A 19,694-nucleotide genomic window follows, 5' to 3' on the forward strand; every position below is an offset into this window, starting at 1 on the left:
ACTATCCAGTTAAATACCAGTGTGCTGGTAGTTTGACTGAGATTGGCCCTAGATACAGTATCTGTAAACATTATGTGTAATGTTATGTTTATGTTATGTTACGTTACTTTTGTTTAATCAGGTCAACCACAGAAATGGTTCAGAAATGTGCTTCATGGCTCTACTCTTGCAGGACACGGTTTACAGGGCAGATTCACAAACTAGTAAATAATTAATCGCTATAATCGAGAAATGTGCTGCACACAACAACGGGTGGTTGAAGCAGTGGTTGTGTGATAAATGTCTTATACTGCTCCAAATGTGGTTAGGAAAATAGACACCTTATGTGATGTTTTTATTGATTTCTCCAGTTCTTGATTGTGTATATAAATACAGTACTGACATTCAAATGAACTCTAAAGATTAATTAATTATGGAGACTTTTTAGGGATTACTTTTAGGGATTATGGCATTTGTTAATTTGATGTGTACCGAAGAATAGGTAGCTTATATCCTCTTGATCTCTTTATCATTAACCCTACGGGCCAAGTTAAGAGACTAAAATGAGTTATGGTGTACTTTCATCTCATTTAAATTTAGCCTGTAAATAGTAGCCTAAATTATGATCAATCTTCTTTGGCAGAGCACCATGACAATACAAAACACACACATAGGCTAAAGGAGAACCATGTAGCATCATAGCCTGGGGGGGTTGAGATGCGTCTCAAACTGTCTCACTACCACTCTTGTGTTTTCTCTGTATTTTGAAATGATGGAGTTGTGACTACAAAGCCAAATTCGAACATCTTCAAAGAGACTTATGGTCAATTAGTGCAGCCAGTAAGTCATGCTCTTACCTTCAATTTCCCTTAGTAGGATCAACAAAAGAGAGGACCATGGGTAAGTGAACTCAGAGGATAGGAAATTAAATGGAGTCATTGAAATGCTTCATGTGTGTTAGTTAAGCTGACATGCAGTCAGAGAGTGGACGATGGTGATGCAGCCTATGCAAAGAGAGTTTGAGTGATGCGGTTGCGGTCGTGCTTTAAAAAATGACCTTTGGTCGCATACCCTTTGAACACAGGATCTAGAAAGTGAGTTTTATTTTATTTTTTTGCAGATTATACCTGTTTTATTAACAAATATGACGTGTAATAAATTAATAAATGAGACATTTCTAACCTTTGATTTTGACTACATTTTTTCACAGAATTTGGTTCAAATTTAAAGTGACTGTGGACTCAACAGCTTGTGCAACCGTCATATGCACTGATATTCTCCTATAGACAAAAGAAGAGACTTTATGAAGATACAAGCAGACTTTTTATTCAGATGTTAATTGCCATATGTGAATAATTATGAACTTGCTTGTTTGCTTGTTAGAAAGGATGTATTAAAGTTGTTCAGTAACTAACTACATATGATGCAACAAAATAATTTGCTGAAATATTACTGAAATGAATCTGTTTATTCTATATGCATAAAGCATGTAATTTGTTAATGTACATTTACTAGCCTGGAAACCAGACGAATCTGCCAGTGGTAAAAAAAGAAATAGCCCTTGGCAGATTTGCTCTGGCTCCACTCGGTGGTGGCATCAATCAGGGCACAGTATCCATATTTGGGGCGGGTTTATCTCTAATGGCATTTTTCTATTGGCCATTTGGAAATGCAGGTCCCACACAGAGAACCACTGCTCATCTTTGATTGATTGAATACTTTATTAACAGTTCACAAGAAAAGGCACGTTGGCACAGATTTATACAAAAACATGCTAAAAGAATAAGCCCTCAGGGCTTGTTTCCATTAAGGTTCTGTATATTCAATTCATCTAGACATTTAAAGACAAACAATAATATACAAGGGTTACATTTTGCCAAAAGGAAACCAGATGAACCATAAAAGGCAGCCTCCACACACTCAAAACTGTGCAAAATCAGATTTATTCTTGCTTCAGTTTTATAGCAAGCTTTCAGACATAGACCTGGCCTGAAGAAGTTCAGGCCAGGTCTATGTAAAATCTTGAGTGTGCAGAGGCTGCCTTTTATTTTAAATCTACCAGTGAAATCTATCAAGAAGGTGGCATCCAAAAATTGGTGTGGAAAATGACCGAAATGCTCTAGAAGCTCCACTTCAGAAAGGATGTCACTTTTTATTTTTTACCTATATGCCAAGTACAGTATGACTCAATGCATGACTACAGCTTGACCACAAGAAATACACAGCAAAGAAAAAATTAAGCGTTGAGCATTGAGATACCAGATAACTGAGAAGATATATTGTAATATGCAAACAGACATTATCCACTTGTCAGGCAGTGTGTTGCTTCGACGTGTCGATGCCTCGGACAGTGCATTTAGCCAGTTCATTTCATTGTATGGGTCAAACAGGCTCTCTCTCCCTCCCTCTCTCGCTAATCAAGCTCTGGCCGACATCATCACATGGGTGAAACAGGCTCTATATCTCTCCTTCTCTCTCCCTCGCCCTATCCCTATCCCTCTCCCGCTCCCTGGCTGCATCCATTCCGAACAACTTGCCCCACTAAGTGAGCCTGTGCTGCCCTTGCCTCCATTGGGCAGGCGCCAGTGACACACACACACACACACACACACACACACACACACACACACAGTTGTCCTCATCCTCTTTTCCGCCAAATATAACTGTTGCAATAAAATATATTGTAACAGACCATTAGGTAATATATTTAGCGCCTTTCAAAACAAAAGTTCTTCCCTGCAGATCCCCAATTCTTACCAGTCCTTTAATTTATTGAATAAAGTCCAAAGTCAACTTTATTCATTTCAAAGTGCCTTTCAAAACAAGTGTTACATGTTGCTGTACTAAATCCGTCTTTTACTGAATAACAAAATGTCATCCAACCCTTTGTATTTTAATCTTTATTACAACAACAACCAGTCATTTAAATCTCCCAAATCTTCTCAGTATGTTGGTCATATATATGAGCAAATGGTGCTTGTGCTGTGAACAATTTAACAAAAAATAAAGCAATTTACAATTTATTACAACAGGGGTTATTGTATCCATACATTCTGTCCCTTCAGAGCTTCATTGAAAAAAATACGAATTCACCCAAATGCGTTAACATCAGACAACGGATGTGTTGCACACTGCCAGACATTTTGAACGTTATTGTTTTTGTGCTCACATACCGGCTAACCTGTTAGTTATTGAGAGGATAGTATCAGTTTACATAGCCAGTAATCTCTTGTGGTACAGTGCATTCATCATTAAACATCTTTAACTGAAAATAGCCATCTACAAGCTCACAATTGTCCGCTTGTAGATAGGGATTTGTTGTCGAATGTTCGCCTATACTTTTGCTGAATGTTCACCAATTACAACATGCCCAGGATAGGGACACTAATGTGGTTAAGAGTGGCCGACTCTGCTGTTCAACTTAGATGATAGGGCCGCACTCTTGTGCCATCTGTTGTAAAACACCAATTCATCTTAATGTTCATTGTGTGTGGATGTAGGTCATAACTCAAGCCATGATTATTTGGCATTGCCTCCTCATCTGCCTTGCCTAAAACTGAACAAAGGATTTGTCAGTGATGTCACCACAGTGTCATAGAACATTAGTGTTTCAGACTGATGGATGGGGCCAATGAACTTGAAAGTCAGGCAGAAACCTTGTATCTCCAAGTTTCAATTGTGCAGGTTGTTACGTGATTGTAAAGCCCTGCTTCATCACGCAAGGGTGTCGCACAAAACGAATGAAAATATCTGATCTGTATACAAGCAAACAATGCCTCACGGTGCGAGGTACTGTGTGTTTGTAGATCGTCTATTTTCACTATTTTAAATCTCTTTTAAAATGATAAATACAAAACGAATAGTTTTGGACATACAAGGTTTCCACCCGACACCAACCGAATACAGCATTGGGCCCCATGATTCTGACACACTTCTGCAAGTTAAAGCTTGTGACATCACTGGCATCAAAGTGAGCATTTTAAGATTTTTAAGAAATAAATGACATCTCCTAGTACTTCCACCATTCATTTGAAGCTCTAATATTGCTTGAATGTGGTTCCGAAAAGGTGTGTTGATGTGTGAGATTATCTCTTTAAATGATATCATAATAAGCAATTGTTTGTGACAGCCAACTTTCTTAATTTATCCAACCCCCAATGCAATAAATCTTCTGGGGAACCCATGGGAAGTAACTACCAAGTTGGCTGACAACACTAGAACAATACAGTAAGCAAGCAGGCAAATGAATGTGACAACATATCAACCAAACAAGGTTGGGATAAAAAATATAGATATTGTACATCCTTGAATCCATTTGAAAACATCAATTATCTTCATATCTATCAATATGTAATCCCTTTATCCTTGCGACACACATGACCTTTGACCAGCAAAGTTAGTGAGAAGAGAACATAACAGGATTTGCTTCTAACAGACACACATACAAACAGGAAAAAAAACAACCTCCTTGAACCTCCTTGAAACAGGAAAAAACACAACCTCCTTGAACTGTATGAGAAATTAGCATAGTCCTGATAGAAAAGAAAAAAGAATTTACAAATCCAACTGGTTATGAAAAGGGTTCTTACTTGTTGCTTTTTGTTTCATCACTTGAACCCTAGCATCCCTATTCTATTTGGGGGGGGGGGGGGGGGGGATTTACAAGCTCACAATGCCTCGCAACACAACACACAAGCTTGTAGATCGGCTAATATCAGCAAAGAGATTTTAGAGGGGGAAAAGAGCAGTATTACTGCAGTATTACTACGTATAGAGTTAAATCCACTTGAACACTAGCATTCCTATTCTATGGTGTTCTGCAAAGGGACACATTTTGAGCTTGAAGATGTGCCATTTTCGTAATTTAGATTTGATATTGAGGGGAAAACGAGCAGAGTATAGTATGACATGGATTCCTGGGGGACTTTGGTCAATTAAGGAGGGTTTTAGTGGTTAATCGATCCTGTCCACCTTACTATAATAAAATCATAGGAGTCCCATTAACATCATTTGCAAGTTGACTTGAGAGGGTTGTACATGTAAGTGCCCTTTTTTCCCAGAGGCTAATGTCTAGATTACACTTAAGTAAATTGTTGCACCGACTTCAATGGGGCATGCGTGTCTGTGGGAATTAGTGGAAAAACTGCATTACATCAAAAAACTGAGCGTAAAAACAAAACAAACAGAAGATAAATGTTATCTCGCCAAACACACATAAATGACCAATAACCAACAGAAACAGTCCTATTTAAAACAAAAATATTTGACATAACACCAGAATAAAATGAAGACCGTGAGCACTAATGTCTCCTCTATTCAACAGACAGCAGTGGAGATTGTGATATACAGACTTCCCAGTGTCAAGATACAGTACAGCAAGATGGCGCTACAACAAACCAAATGCAAATTATATCTTATACAGAACCATATAATCATACCAGTTTTATACTGAATATAATCAATATGAAAAACATTTGACTTATCTTTCAGAACACACGCTAAATTGTTTTTAAAGTAAGATGTAGAAAACGGACAGTTGTAAAGCTTAAAACATACATGATGGCATACCATTTTTCTTAATTGTGGAATGTATACCATAATTTGGGCAAATTCACTGTGACAACTCAAAACTCACAGAATCCCAAAGTGATGGGGTATATTGGCACTTGAAAACCATCACTACGAGAGGACCTCTGTAAGCAAATTGTAAATTGATTCTCATGACTTACATGTCAGGCCCACAATACAAATTGGGCCTCAAAAAGATGGCACCTTTTTTTTTTATTAAAGACTGCAGTATAAGGTGCTTCACTGGGACACTTCTGCAGTGCATATAATTCATTGACTATAAAAACTCCCCATGATTCTGATTTTGCATCACTCCGACTAAAATAAAAATAAAAGAGTACTATATAGATTCAGAAGTTTTCGTCTATTCACCGTCTGTCTTATCAAAGTTCTTTACATAAATGTTCATTCAAAACAGACTTTAAGAACTGATCACCTGGGACATCACTTCCAGTGATCGAGTTTGTATGTAAAGGAGAATCATTTACTTGATAAAAAAAATAAAATAAACAAAAGAACTTGGGAAAAGAATGCAGCATGACCTAAAGTGAATAAAAAACAACTCTTGAACCACACACCCTTATTCACCACTGATGTGATTAAACTCTATGCATGTCAGCAAAAAAAAGGGGGTGGTTTACTTTCTAATGGATGTGCATTCATGGCCATAAAATGTAATTACCAAATCAAACTGCCAACTCATATAAAGCCTAATGCCAGATTCTTAAGTACAAAAGTGAGATAAAACATGAACATACAGTATTGCCTAAGCTTCCCTACAGAAATATTTCTTTTATACTCTAAAGATGCCCTGCAGAAGGAATTATAAACCAATCTCGTCTCCCATTGATCTCTTATGGTAGCAACAGTAAAAGACCTGCCTCGTTAATGATTATACCCCAATTTCTTAGTCTATGGCTTTAAAGTAATTGAAAGGATGTGGCTGGAGTAGCCTTTTTTTTTTTTTTTTTTTACTTTGTGCTTCATTCAGCATCCATACATTACCAGATATCAATGGCGAGGTTAAAGCTGCTAGAAAAGGTGCTGTAAACTTCCTCATTTTCTGGTCAACATATATTTAACAAATATAATAAGAACTTTGTTGTTTATACAATTGTCAGTCTGCAACACTTGTGCAGAAATATTAACATTGAGATAAAATCGGAATCTTAAAACAGGTTTCAGAAAGGATTTCCATGATATACATGTTGTTCTTTTATAGATTTTTTGATATACAAATCAAAAGCTTAAGTCAAAATAAACAAAGCAACTTTATCTTGATAGTCATAACATCATTATCAAGTTTTATCTATAATAAGTCTCTCTCCATTGCCATCAAAAAGAAATGGAAATGATGCTACATCTTCACTGAAAATGGCGAGGAAAAGCATTTCAGCAGGCTCTGAACCCATTAAGAATGGATATCAAGTGAATCAAGTCATTTCTCTCTGTAATACAGCAGATATGCCTTGAGCGACTCGGGCAAAGGCAGAGCCATTATTTGTTCTCTCAACACATTAACTTGCTTGAGGATCTCGATATCGCCAATGTCTCGTTCATCCTCCTCTTCCACCTCCTTGTGGTTTTCCTCCTCATTGTGTTTTTCCTCAGTCTGTTCCTCCTCCTCACTCTCCACAGTTTGCGGTATCAGCTGGTTGCCCACAAAAACGTAAGTGCTGATGCGTCGACGCCGGCACCGCCTGCGTTTGCGCTTCTGGGGAACTCTCTGCACAAGCCCCTTGTCCTGATCGTCCTCCTCCGCCAGGGCTCTGAGCGTGCGACGTATGTAGATCCGGGACAGGTCCTGAAGACTCCTGACTGTCACAGGGGCTGAGGGTAAGACGCGGAAGACATAGGACAAGACGTCAATAGGGCCTAACAAGAAGTATGAACACCCAAAACGTCTGTGTCTTTCTCTTTCCTTCAACCATCTCAGCACAAAGCTGAAGAAAAACTTCCACTGCTATCTGAAGGAAAAGAATAATCGTGAGCTACCCGCCGGCCAGGCCTTTTTATGTCCGAGCAACAGTCACTAGCTCTTATCGCTCAACTTTGAGTAAGAGCTACTCATAATGATGGCTAATTTACACTTCAAAAAGAGTAATGCAAATTATATAAATATAAAAAAGAAATAAGCTGTGTTGGAAACTTTTATGTTTTTGAAGGAAAGATAGATAAAAACCTGAGAAAGACATTGGCAATATACAGACTGAGTGATCATATAGTTTGGCAATAGAGAAGGACAGACAGACAGACTTGGCTGCCCAGAGAGGAGAGGCTGTGCTCTCAGTATGATGAGGGAGCTGTAGAGACAGAATTACACTTCCTAAAACAATGTAAAAACTACACAAATATTATTTGTAGAGTTATTTCCCAAATTCAGAAGTCCGAAGTATGACAGAAAGGGAGAAATTAACATTCCTTCTGGGGGAACAGAAAGAATGTGCAGTTTTAGCTGCAAAATATGTCAATTCCTATCACAAGAAAAGGGACAACCAGTAGGACACAGATATGCTATGTTTTACTTAAAGGAGCTATAGTCAACTTTTTCATTGTAGGGCCGACACTTTGTTTACATCCTAGTCTATAGACTAGAATGTAAACAAAGTGTCAGTCTGACAATGGCCAAAATGATTATTTTATCATTATTTTACGCTTTTTGTGGTCATTTTTGAATAGAAATACATATATGAAGCTTATTTTTCTATAAAATATTTTCGAAACATTATTTTTATTTTAGCATCCGTTTTTCAAGAAAAAGTTGACTATAGCTCCTTTAATACACCATCTTCTTTATTTATCTAATTTAATTGATTTTATATTGTTATGTTGTTTATGTCATAATTGTAATAGTGCTTAGGCAACACTTGTGAAATTTCATGCCAATAAAACCTATTGAGTTGAATTGAGAGTTTATAAACTCACGCAGTTGAACAGCATCAGGCTTGTCTCCATCTGCTCTGCTCTGCTGGACCAGGGGGGCGAAAGACACAGCCAAGATGTTTTTGCTCTCCCAAGTGCACTGGCCTGTCCTGGTGATCTGGGTCAGCTACGCCAAAACAGGATTTACCACAGATAAACTATCAACAGCAACACTTGACTACAACATTTTCATACAACATCAGTATATAACATTATGTGCCGGCGATGGAGGAGTTCCCAATGCCACTTTAGGATGGCAAACTGAGGAGATCTACCATAACTGCTGAAGTCAGCATGGCGTCAAATCTTTGTAAACATTTTTAGGCTCCTTTCTGGCATATACAGCATATTATCAACTTGCCAGTATGTTATACATGCCCTCTCATGTGCCATAACAGTCTCTCTGTAGTCAAACATCCCACATGTTCTGTCTGTACTATAGTTATTTTATTCTATTATACCCATCAGTGACGTTACAAAGCTGATAATCCAGAGCTATTTGTGGCTCTATAATGTATGTGAATGTTACCTAACAAGTTATGCAGGCCAAGTCTTTTTCACTGTGTCATTCTTCATATTGCCTGTAGTAGAGGTCCATTGTGATTTATTGCCATTGAGTTATTTAAAAATGTTAGCATGGCTTTAGTAATGAGGGATGGTAGTCTAAATGTAATAGACCTATCATAAGTCCTTGGTACACAGGGACGGACTGGGACTAAAATTCAGCCTTGGCATCTTGGCCAGACCAGCCCCCACAACCAGTGCGCGCGCAGATACTCTACCGACTCGTCGGGTCGAGGGTGGCACATATAAATACACAAGCTTTTAATACCACAACTTTTACCAACAACATAAATGATAACTATACAACTACACAATCCATACATTGTATAAGTTAGCGTACAGTTCTCACCACCAACAAGCAGAGTATGAACATGATTAGTGCCAAAATGTGTCAGAACTTTGGCTAGTTATCTAATGAATGGAAAAGAAGCATACTGATCTGAGAATTGGACAAACAAGTTGTATTTGATTGCTCAGTATGCAGTAGACTATAGGCTACTACTGTATGTTACTGTCTTTTTTTTTCTTCTTTCTTTCTTTTTTTTTTTTGGCCACCAGCCCCCCAGCCCCCTAGCCTACCAGCCCACCGGGCAAATGCCCTGTATGCCAGAAGGCCAGCCCGCCCCTGTTGGTACAGTATGAGGGTGTGACGTCATCCAAAGTACTGTTTTTGTCTATTCTAAATTGTGTTCTTTTGGTGAAGACAATATGAGAACTACAGAGGTGCTCCATGGAACACATATGTCCACTAGGGATGGGACGATATGAAAATTTCATATCACGATTATTGTGACAAAAGAAATCGCGATTTATGATATTATTGCGATAATCAAAACCATTATCCTGGGGCGGAACATTTGCCAAAAATTGCAGATCTACAAGCTTACAACGCGTCGCAACGCAACGCGTTGTGAGCTTGTAGATCGGCTATTTTTTGGCAAAGACATTTGATAGAGAGTGAAAAAAAGACTGTATTAAGTACGTACAGTATATTATAATTACCTTTTACCAATTATAGAGGGTAAGTGGTACAGCTCTGCAAAATAAAAGGGGAATTGATCCCAGTGCATGACGGAGGACGATATCACGATATATTAACCGATTATAACCGATTATATCGCTTATCGTCCCATCTCTAATGTCCACCAGGCTCGGGTGCATAGCCAGGGCTATGTAAGTTGTGGGTTGCCGCAGTCCGGACCCGTGGAAGTTGCAAGGGTAAATTGCATTTTAGTGCACCCATCATGGGTAGACGTGAAAAGTGAATTCGGAGGTGTGATTTACACCTCCAATAGGCCCCTCAACATTCAATTCCAACTAGGCTGCACTCTGTTGAGGTGCCAACTTGAGCCTTGTATCAGGTAGCACTTGTTGGTGGTGACGTCACCGTGAACGCTGCTTCCTCATTGGCTAAAGGCCCAGCCAACAAGATATGGCCACATACATACCATACCCACCCACAGACAGAGCTCATCACCCTACATGCGCTCTCTGCTGGCTGAATGTTGGGAGGACCGACCGGCTAGCAGACCTCTGACGTCACGGTCACGTCACCATGACTCAACCATGACCATATAAAGAGTTCCCAATGCAGCTACACCCAAATAATCCAACAAGCTATTTTTGACACAGAGAAATGTTCTACAATGGACCATATTCACACGGTGGACATTTTGTTCATATGTCGAGTTGGGGAGGGTTCCGAGTAGGACATTAGAACGAAACGGCCACTGTGTGATTATGATCAATGGCTAGGACATCACATGGCCACAACATAAATAAGATGTGGCATTTCCCATCTGGACCTCTCCAAGCAATTCCAGGCCAATAAGTATGTACTTCACATGCTTGGCACTGCTTACCTGATCCTCTATAGGCATCACCAGTATGCCCCCAATGTTGAGCAGCACTTTCATGTAATTTTCATGATCCTTCTGCACTCCTGCCCCGCAATAGATGCGGTCATATTGGTGACTATCCGTCGAGATTTCAAGGCAATTTCCGACCACAAAGACAGGCTCACAGAATTCAAACCTATAGTGACAATTCACAAGTGGAGAATGAAAAGAAAATGCATCAGATAAACATGGAAAATATATTTTCCTAATCTAATCGTCACAATTTTGAGTAATTTGAAACAAATAAGCTCAATGAAATACTTTGAAAATGTATGCCATTTGTAAGAAGCCTTCAGGCAAAGAAAAACATGAAAATCTATAGTGCTTAATTTTGTTATGAATACACGCATCATTACATCCGCTGCAACATTTGTGGCAACTGATGAAGCATTTTCTCACTTATCAAAGCTGTCACTATTCTTAATGAAGTCATCCAGTTTCTCTCTTGCATATTCAACCACATCCTTGTGGAGTTCAACCCCATGGTTCACACCGAAAGGCCCTAGAAAAGAGCAAAGAAACAAAACAATATTTTGTTTACAACCTTTTTGTTTCTTTCAGCACGGTTTCTTGCAGTATTATCAGTGTTATAACTACTAGAATCATACTGTAATTTTACAGCAGTAGCTTTGCTTACCTAGATTTTCTCTAAAGTATCTCAACCTTCACACAGGAAAAACACAACACATCACGTGATATTACACCTACCTATGATGAGGCCAACCATCGTGCTCAGGTAGCCAGTTCCACTGCCTAGATTAAGGAAAGATAATCCCGGCTGCAGTTTGAGTGCCTCCATCACCTCAGAGTATATGCATGGGGCGGACAGGTGGATGTTGCCATGCTTCCATGCCAGATCTTTGTAGGCATTGTCCCGGTAGTCATCCAGATAGTAGTCGCCACGGTCTATGGCCCGAAAGGCCTGCTCCACTTTGTCTGTGCGAATATACTGAGCCTCCTTCAGGTTGTCGATCAGGTCGTCATTGTCTTCCCCAGCGCTCACAGCTCCCCCCATGGTGAAAAAAAAGATGGCGCGGGTTGGAAGACTTCCTCAAGTCGAGAGATGCAGAGTGTCGTCTTATAATAGCATGGATACTAGAAAATGGTTGACGGCTCCTGCAGTTGTTTTTCCTTTGAGGTCGCGGTTCAGATCATGGTTAAGACCAGTGAACTAGGGAACTGAGAGAGAAACAACAATAAATATGAGTTAGAATTACAAACCTCAAGGCATACAGCATCTGTTCAGACCTGTCAGGATGGTGTTGTTGGCACATCTCTACAGGAGCGTTCTTTCACAACTTGGCTTAATGGTAACAAAATAACACACACACACACACACACACACACACACACACACACACACACACACACACACACACACACACACACACACACACACACACACACACACACACACACACACACACACACACACACACACACACACACACACACACACACACACAATTGTCAAATATATTCATACATTTTCAAGCTTTTCCAATAATAGCGGAAATGGCATATAAAAGCTTATTCATACTGTATGTTCCACTGTTCAACGACAAAAACACAATTATTTGTATGACAATGAAACGCCAACTTAAATGTTGGCGATTAATTGTCATACAATTGAGCATAAAGATAAAGATAGTCCATCCCGCAGCTAGCCTGGATTTGAATCCGACCTGAGGCTCTTTGCTGCATGTCATCCCCTCTGCCCGCCCTCCACCTTTCCTGTCTCTCTCTCTCTCACTCCAGAATAATGAAGCAGAAATGCAGGCAATTCTTTTTAATAATAAATAGGCGAAAGCAAAGCACCTTCCTGACATGAAACCACCCTGCCGACTATGCATTGCGAGGGGTGACTAACCATAAATCAAGTCCCGGAAGGAAGTTCAACATGGTGAAGCCCACTTCCTCTCAGCCTATCGCATTATTTACATCACAAAACAAAATTTTTTGGAGGCCCCTTTGATAAAAATAAAAATAAAACCTTGGTTCGAAGTGGAGCAGTGAATCTGAGCAGCTATACGCTGTGTGTGTGCGTGTGTCTAGTCTAGTGCGTGTGTCTAGTCACAATGCCCTTCTCAATCTGTTCCTGTCTGTCAGTAATTTACAGTAAAGTATTGGTGTGGCTACTAGGCTGCACAACAGTGCCCCCTTCTGGTCAGCCATTGTCAATGCAGCTATTTATGCTGGACGGGACATGGAGACACACAAAGCTATCCATTGGGAGCGCTGTTCCACACCGCTCCAAAAACATTTTTCAAAGGCACCTGATGAAGCAATGATGGTAAGTACAGGGAATGAGGGCATTGTTGTTCCACAATTAAGCCAGCAGCGGTCATAATATGGACTGGAGATGGATACAGTATGTTGCATAATTCTGCATATCTATCTCCATATAGTAGTCACAGAGCCGAGTTGACTTCTGTATAAAAAAGGGACAGTTGGCAACTCTGCATGGCAATAGAGGGGTATGGCTAAGGTCTGTGCACCCTTCTAGCTCAAACCACTTGCAGCTGCACCCACAGCATCATTTCAACTGCAACTGCTCGACCTGCTTCAATGCATCCATTTTCACAATCTGGCACAAACGAATTATAGAGAGAGAGTATTTTCAATGAAAAAAGAAACAGCTTTTATTTTGTGAGAAATTGGACGAGGCAATCATCTCGCCACTTAAGTGGCAACAGCAGCAGATTTGAATCAGTTACTCAAAATGAATAAGGCCTGGCCTAAATAATATATTTTTTCCAATATCAGTATCAGAAAAGCTACCGATACTGCTTAAATCTTTTGAATCTGAGTTTTGCTACGGTTTGATTGCGACCATTAATAATGGTCGCAAGTTACTATGAAAAGCTCCACCGGCTGTCTGTCTGTCACGTCACATCACGTCACACTTTTGCCCCTACTCTTATCTCTGCCACCGTTGGCCCTATCGATGCCAAACTTTGCACATACACTCCTTGGATGGCAAATCACAACCTCCCCCCTGATTTCTCACATGGCCCTCTTCTAGTGCCACCATCAGGCCAATCTTTGCAAAACACATTTTTGGACACCGCTTTACGTGATTTGTTTTGCCTTAAAATAACGTAAAGCGGTAAACAGTATCTTCCCTCCAGATATGGCTACGATTGCCTTCTAAATTTTGTTTATGCGAGCAGCAAAGTGACGGTCGCTTATCTCTCGATTAGGGAGTCTTACTGGTGCTTAGCGATCGTTGTAAATGTACAACAGTTGGCATCTCAAGTTGCGTGTGAGAGTGAAGGAGAAATATGGAGAGAGTGAAATTAAGTTAGTTAACTTTGGAATGATCAACCGAATGGGTCGTACCACTTTAACAAACATGCTTTTCTTAATATTTAAAGCTGCCTTTTTGTCACTGTCACTGGTGAAGGAAAATGCTTCAGTACAGTGGTGTCTGCGTTCTGCTACGTCGTCAGTCAATGCCAGTATTTTGTGAAATAAATGCGTAGGCTATAAGTTGTAAACATACAGCCTAATCTAACAGCTGTCATCTTAAACAGCAGAGTGAGGCGATTCATAATAGTATAGTTAAAAGTGAATGTAAGCAAAAGTCACAGTGTGACTAAATGTAAACAGCCACATTGGAAGAGCATAAATGATATGACCTTTGCATTGTAAACAATTTCAGATGACTAAAATAGGACTATAGACTTAAGGCCTGTCCATACTTTGACCGAAACAGCCGTTTTCGGTCAAAAGGTCCTTTTCTACCATAAAATGATATCCCGCGGGACTTCTGAAAAGCATTGGACCGAACGAGAGTTCGGAAATTTGCACATCGGAAAACAAAACTCACCGAACATTTTGGTCGAAGTATGGAGAGGCCTTTAGTCGACTAAATATCAAAATCTTAGTCTTTTAGACAGTCTTAATTTTGACGGCAAAGATTTAGTCTTAGTCTTTTGAATAACACACCATTTAGTTTTAGTCCTATTTTAATCACCTGAAATTGTTTGGTCTTAGTCGACTAAATATCAAAATTGTAGCCTTTTAGTCTTAGTGAACAAAATTAACACTCAAAGCACAACTCTCACTCTGTCTCTCTCTCTCATGTTTCTAATCAGTCACCGCTCACCACAGTAACCTTTCCAACACACCCCCAATGGGGTTCTGATTAACTGGGTAGCATATCAATTATTGAACCACACTTTGCTATAGAAGCCTCTAAAGCAAAAGAGAGGAAAATTCCAAAGACTGATCTGATAAATAAATAAGAGTCCAGAGATTGATGAATCGGCATGGCTAATCTGTAAAACCTTGAATGAGAGATGCAGCAGTGGGAGGCGACTCTTGAATTTTCCCCCTGCCTCCTCAGCATCTCCACATCTGACTCAGCTAATAAAGATTAAATTCAGGGGTGACATTGTAGTGGTGGGCTTGTTGAAGTACTTTTCCATTGGGCCTCCCTCTCTCTCTCTCTCCAGCAAAAGCATCATTGGTTCATTCTCACCAAGTCACCATCAGCGACAGTACAGCAGTGTCTTTGTCCTAGTTATCCCCCCCGCTCTGTCATCCCTGTAATACATAGACCTTTGAGTTTTCAGTTGCAAAATAAAAGTCAGCAAAATGGGGCAGGAAATGTATTGTACAAGTAAATTGCTTATGGGCATTGCAATACAGAAAATCCATACAGGTCATTATTCACGCACACCTCTAAGGCCAATCAACAACTAGCTCGGTAATAGCATTCCTTCTGTAGCTGTAGCCACAAGCCTGACACAGAAACATCGCTCCAATCTAAACTAGGATGGCCTAGGTTGACCCCCAGACATACTGTATGTATATAGAATGAGCATGCCTGCCATGCCTAGAGAGACTGTCTGCTATCGGAGTGTACTGGTACTGGAGACAGCTCATTGAGCAAGCCTGCTGCCAAATCATGTAAACAGATCCCTGGGAAATGCTAGAAGGTGTACACTACACTGCTGAAACTCAATAATCTGGGCATGACCTGTAGTAGGGAATCGAGGGATGCTCAAATGCATAATGATCTATGGACAACAGAAATGTACATGTATCATTTTGGCTGCCACTTCATTAATGTTGGCACAACTGAAGTGATGAGGGCTGTTATGGCTTGCATCGTCTCTCAAGAACAGACTAACTGAGCTCTAGTCTCTCTAGCTCCAGAAAGGGACCTTTTCTTTGACGATGGCTAGCCAGATTGTGGCTTGCATAATGCAGGTCCAGCCAGGCATCTACTCAGTTGATTTTCAGCAGCTTATATTTTCTGCAAGGATTTTGCTGCCTAAGGAGCAGGGAGGTTTCTGCAGTGCCTGGCAACACAAGTGCGGATACTCTCAACTATATAGCCTTCTACTGTAATGTCTTGGCTTCAGCAGATGTTTCTTCATTTCTCAGCATGACTGACAGTTTACGGAACCAATCGTCTCATCAGCAGGTCATGTGCTACAGTTGCCACACAGAGCGGAGCTCTTCAGCCAATCATGACGCTGAGACCCTTCTTCCCCACTGCGTTTGATGAGAGAACAAAACAATAACATGGATGTCATGAAAGGCATGCGTCTGTGTGCGCACAAATCACTTCTCCAAACTCACTCCGCAGCTCATAAATTGAGAGATCACAGAAGTGTGAGCTTTATATCCAGTTTTGTATCTTCCCCCAACCGAAACAATTGCCGTGCAGCAGTGGTGTAAAATAACTAAATATATTTACTCAAGTACTGACCTAAAGTATAATTTTGAGGTATTAGTACAATAGTACTTAACTTGAGTATTTCCAATTTCCATTACTTTTACTTCTACTGTCTCCCCACCACTTCTCAGATCCAAATATTGTACTTTTACTCCACTACATTTATTTGAAAACTTTAGTTAGTTGTTACTTTGTAGATTATGATATTATTACAAAACATACATAACCACTTACTTCAACCGTATACATTTTGGCCATTTGAAAATAGCAAGATCTACAAGGACGCATTTTGATCTGCTATTTTTAAAAGATTGTTATACATGTGAAAACTTGACACTCTGCCTAATGAGTACTTTTACTTTTGGTACTGTCTGTTAGTACATATGGATGCCAATACTTTTGTACTTTTACTTGTAAAAATTTCCAGACGTTTACTTGTAACAGAGTATGTATACATTGCAGTGTTGATACTTTTACTCAAGTATATAATAAAATGTGAGTATCGACACCACTGCTGGCTGCAGTGCTATGTATGAAGCTTTCTAGCAGCAGCAGTTGAACTGGTCTGTTGGGTCTTCTTGGCTGACATACATATCACATCACATTATATTCACAATGGTTCATGCCAGGTCAGGTCAGTCCCACAATAACAACACGCCATGCATGGCTGACTTCCAGCTTATGTGATGTTGTTGTAAAACTCGACCAAGAAGCTCGCGTTTCAAGCTCAAAGTTGACATAGAAAACCCACACAAAAACAGAAAAAATGCACCAAAAAGGAAGTTCGCGCGCATAAATTACCGTAGCCAGTATTTAATAAAAGTAACAGTTGGATCGACGAGCGTCAAAGAAGTGGAGAAAAGCGGATCGTTTATTGATATTCGACCCGGGTGTAATCTAGAAAGAATGGGGAAATCTCGCTCTAATAACGCGATTCAATGTTACATTACGATTATAGTGTGCGTTAATATTTCGTCATACTAGCCTTTCAATCGACAAAAAAATGACGTACTTTAAACTCACTCAGGTGGGGAAAAGTATCGACACAGTTTCCCCCCCGGTTATGTTTTAAAAAAGCAACACATTCGTCGTACGACGGATGCTATAATGATCCTTTAAAGCTGGCTAACATTAGCTTGTGTGCTGTGCTGTGCGGGCCTGTGTGCGCCATCACCACCGTCAACAGAACAGGCAGACAAAGCAGGTTGGAACCACGGCGTTAGATAACAACCTGTCTGCGAACACATCTCTCGTCCAACAAAAAAAAGAAGACACGTCCGTTCAGCGTGTCGTAGTAAACAAAGTATACATTTCTGACATGCCACAACAACACGCAACAAAAGCTAAAAAATATATATATAAAAAACAAACAAAACATTTACTTAAGTCAGTACCAACACTATAATTTGAAACATACTTACGCGGTACGTGTCGCATCAACTCTGTCTGTATTGTAATGTTAGATCATGGATGAAGTGGTTTCGGTTGACAACAACAACGTCGTCCACGCAGACACAGACAGACAGAACAACGTTTAGAGAGTGACAACAACACAGCTGATCTGTGATCGGTTCCTTCAGCGGCCAAGTGGAGGAAAGAACAGCTGAGAGGATGTAAACACTGATCACGTGGTCCGCAAAAATATTGATAGATAGAGAGGTGTTCCTCCTCCCCTGCCTGCAAGCACCGAGATATAATCATATTTTAACTGGGGACCCCCGCACCCTGACGAGCAATAAGAGTTGAGGCATTACATTTTGTATAACACGGTTCTATTGTGAATATAGCAGATCTAACACTAACAGACTACATGCTCACATTCACAATTTCTTCCTCTAATATTTGACCCAATTTGGCCAATGTTAAGATGTAGGCTATTAAAAAGTCCTTAAATTGTCACTTTAGAAATGTGCAGATACCATCTCTACACTAACTTTATGTTGGGTTGTGTACTGTTGAGTGAGAAAACAATGTTGCTAATTATTATGCTAATTATTTGACTGGAAAAAATCCGGAACTGTAGTGAAAACATGCCTTAATCATCTGGGGATCTACCAAAATCATTTAGGGGTCCCAAAATTATTTTGGGGTCCGGTCCCAACCCACAGGTTGAGAACCACTGGTGTAAAGTAACTGGGTAAATTTACTTAGGCCTACTGTACTTAAGTACAATGTTGAGGTATTAGTAGTCTACTTTGCTTGAGTATTTCCACTTTACAATACTTTTACTTCTAATCCACTAGTCTAGGCCTACATTACATCTCTGATACCAAATTTACTCCACTATACATTTATATGAAAACTTGAGTTATAGTTACTTTGTATATTTTGATATTATAACAAAACATACATTAACCACTTCAACCCTATGTACATTTCGGCAATTTGAACATCTACAATCTACACATCACAATGCATTCACTGAAGACCATAGCTGGTGCAATAATCCAGCCCCTCTTTGACTATGGAGTCCACGTATGGTATCGTGACGCCCCACAAGCCCTAAAAACTAAACTCCAAACAGCCCAAAATAAACTAATTAGGGTCCTGCTTAACCTTCCCAATCAGACTCACCTCACCGCTACTCACCAGTTAAGAGTGGGGTGGCTCAGAGTAGATGACAGAGTACAGCAACTTGCAATGGGCCTGGTGTACAAGATACACTACACCACTATGATACCCAAGTACCTGTCAAAATACTTTATAAACGTTAAGGATGTCCATAATTACAACACCAGAGGCAGTGCCACAGATCACGTTCAACCCAGAGTCAACTCAAAGAAAGGGTCGAACTCGTTCTTCTGCTACACCACAAAAATGTGGAATGCCTTACCGAAGGCCATAAAGGAGTGTGGATCACTAGCATCCTTTAAAATTGCCCTAAAAAACCACTTACAGGCAGCAGCCGTTCACAACTGGTAAAAACCTAGCCCAACCCTACCCTCCCTGCCCCTTCCTTGTATATACTGTACATACTGATTGTTTAGACTTACTGTTACCTGCCCCTTCCTTGTATATATTGTATATACTGTACTTACTGATTGTATAGACCTACTGTTTTCTTTTTTTCT

At 40.0% G+C, this 19,694-nt stretch overlaps 1 protein-coding gene across 3 annotated transcripts; it reads right to left on the reverse strand.

Annotated features, from left to right (window-relative positions):
* Window positions 1-2,859: 2,859 nt before the first annotated feature.
* Window positions 2,860-18,162, reverse strand: pcmtd1 (protein-L-isoaspartate (D-aspartate) O-methyltransferase domain containing 1). 3 transcript variants are annotated; one of them, XM_080726740.1, is made up of 7 exons: window positions 18,045-18,116; window positions 15,418-15,482; window positions 11,640-12,110; window positions 11,331-11,433; window positions 10,896-11,067; window positions 8,473-8,596; window positions 2,860-7,377 (listed from the first exon to the last, which is right to left on the reverse strand). In XM_080726740.1, the coding sequence occupies exons 3-7, from the start codon at window positions 11,944-11,946 to the stop codon at window positions 6,986-6,988; spliced, it is 1,098 nt and encodes a 365-aa protein (XP_080582866.1). In that variant the 5' UTR covers window positions 11,947-12,110; window positions 15,418-15,482; window positions 18,045-18,116; the 3' UTR covers window positions 2,860-6,985. The 3 variants fall into 3 exon arrangements, with proteins under 3 accessions (XP_080582866.1, XP_080582867.1, XP_080582865.1); XM_080726741.1 differs by having other exon boundaries at window positions 15,357-15,482; window positions 18,045-18,108; XM_080726739.1 differs by lacking the exon at window positions 15,418-15,482 and having other exon boundaries at window positions 18,045-18,162.
* Window positions 18,163-19,694: the final 1,532 nt, after the last annotated feature.

The sequence above is a fragment of the Nannobrachium achirus genome (genome assembly GCF_963921795.1).
Source record: "Nannobrachium achirus genome assembly, chromosome: 5".
Lineage (NCBI taxonomy): Eukaryota > Metazoa > Chordata > Actinopteri > Myctophiformes > Myctophidae > Nannobrachium > Nannobrachium achirus.

What these genes read in the sequence shown, in the direction of transcription:
- pcmtd1 (XM_080726739.1), bottom strand. Translation starts at nt 11,946, where the DNA reads ATGGGGGGAGCTGTGAGCGCTGGGGAAGACAATGACGACCTGATCGAC. An exon ending in GATGGTTGGCCTCATCATAG is followed by an intron (nt 11,434 to 11,639) that starts GTAGGTGTAATA and finishes GCTCTTTTCTAG; the next exon opens with GGCCTTTCGGTGTGAACCAT. An exon ending in GCCTGATGCTGTTCAACTGC is followed by an intron (nt 7,378 to 8,472) that starts GTGAGTTTATAA and finishes TCTTACCCTCAG; the next exon opens with CCCCTGTGACAGTCAGGAGT.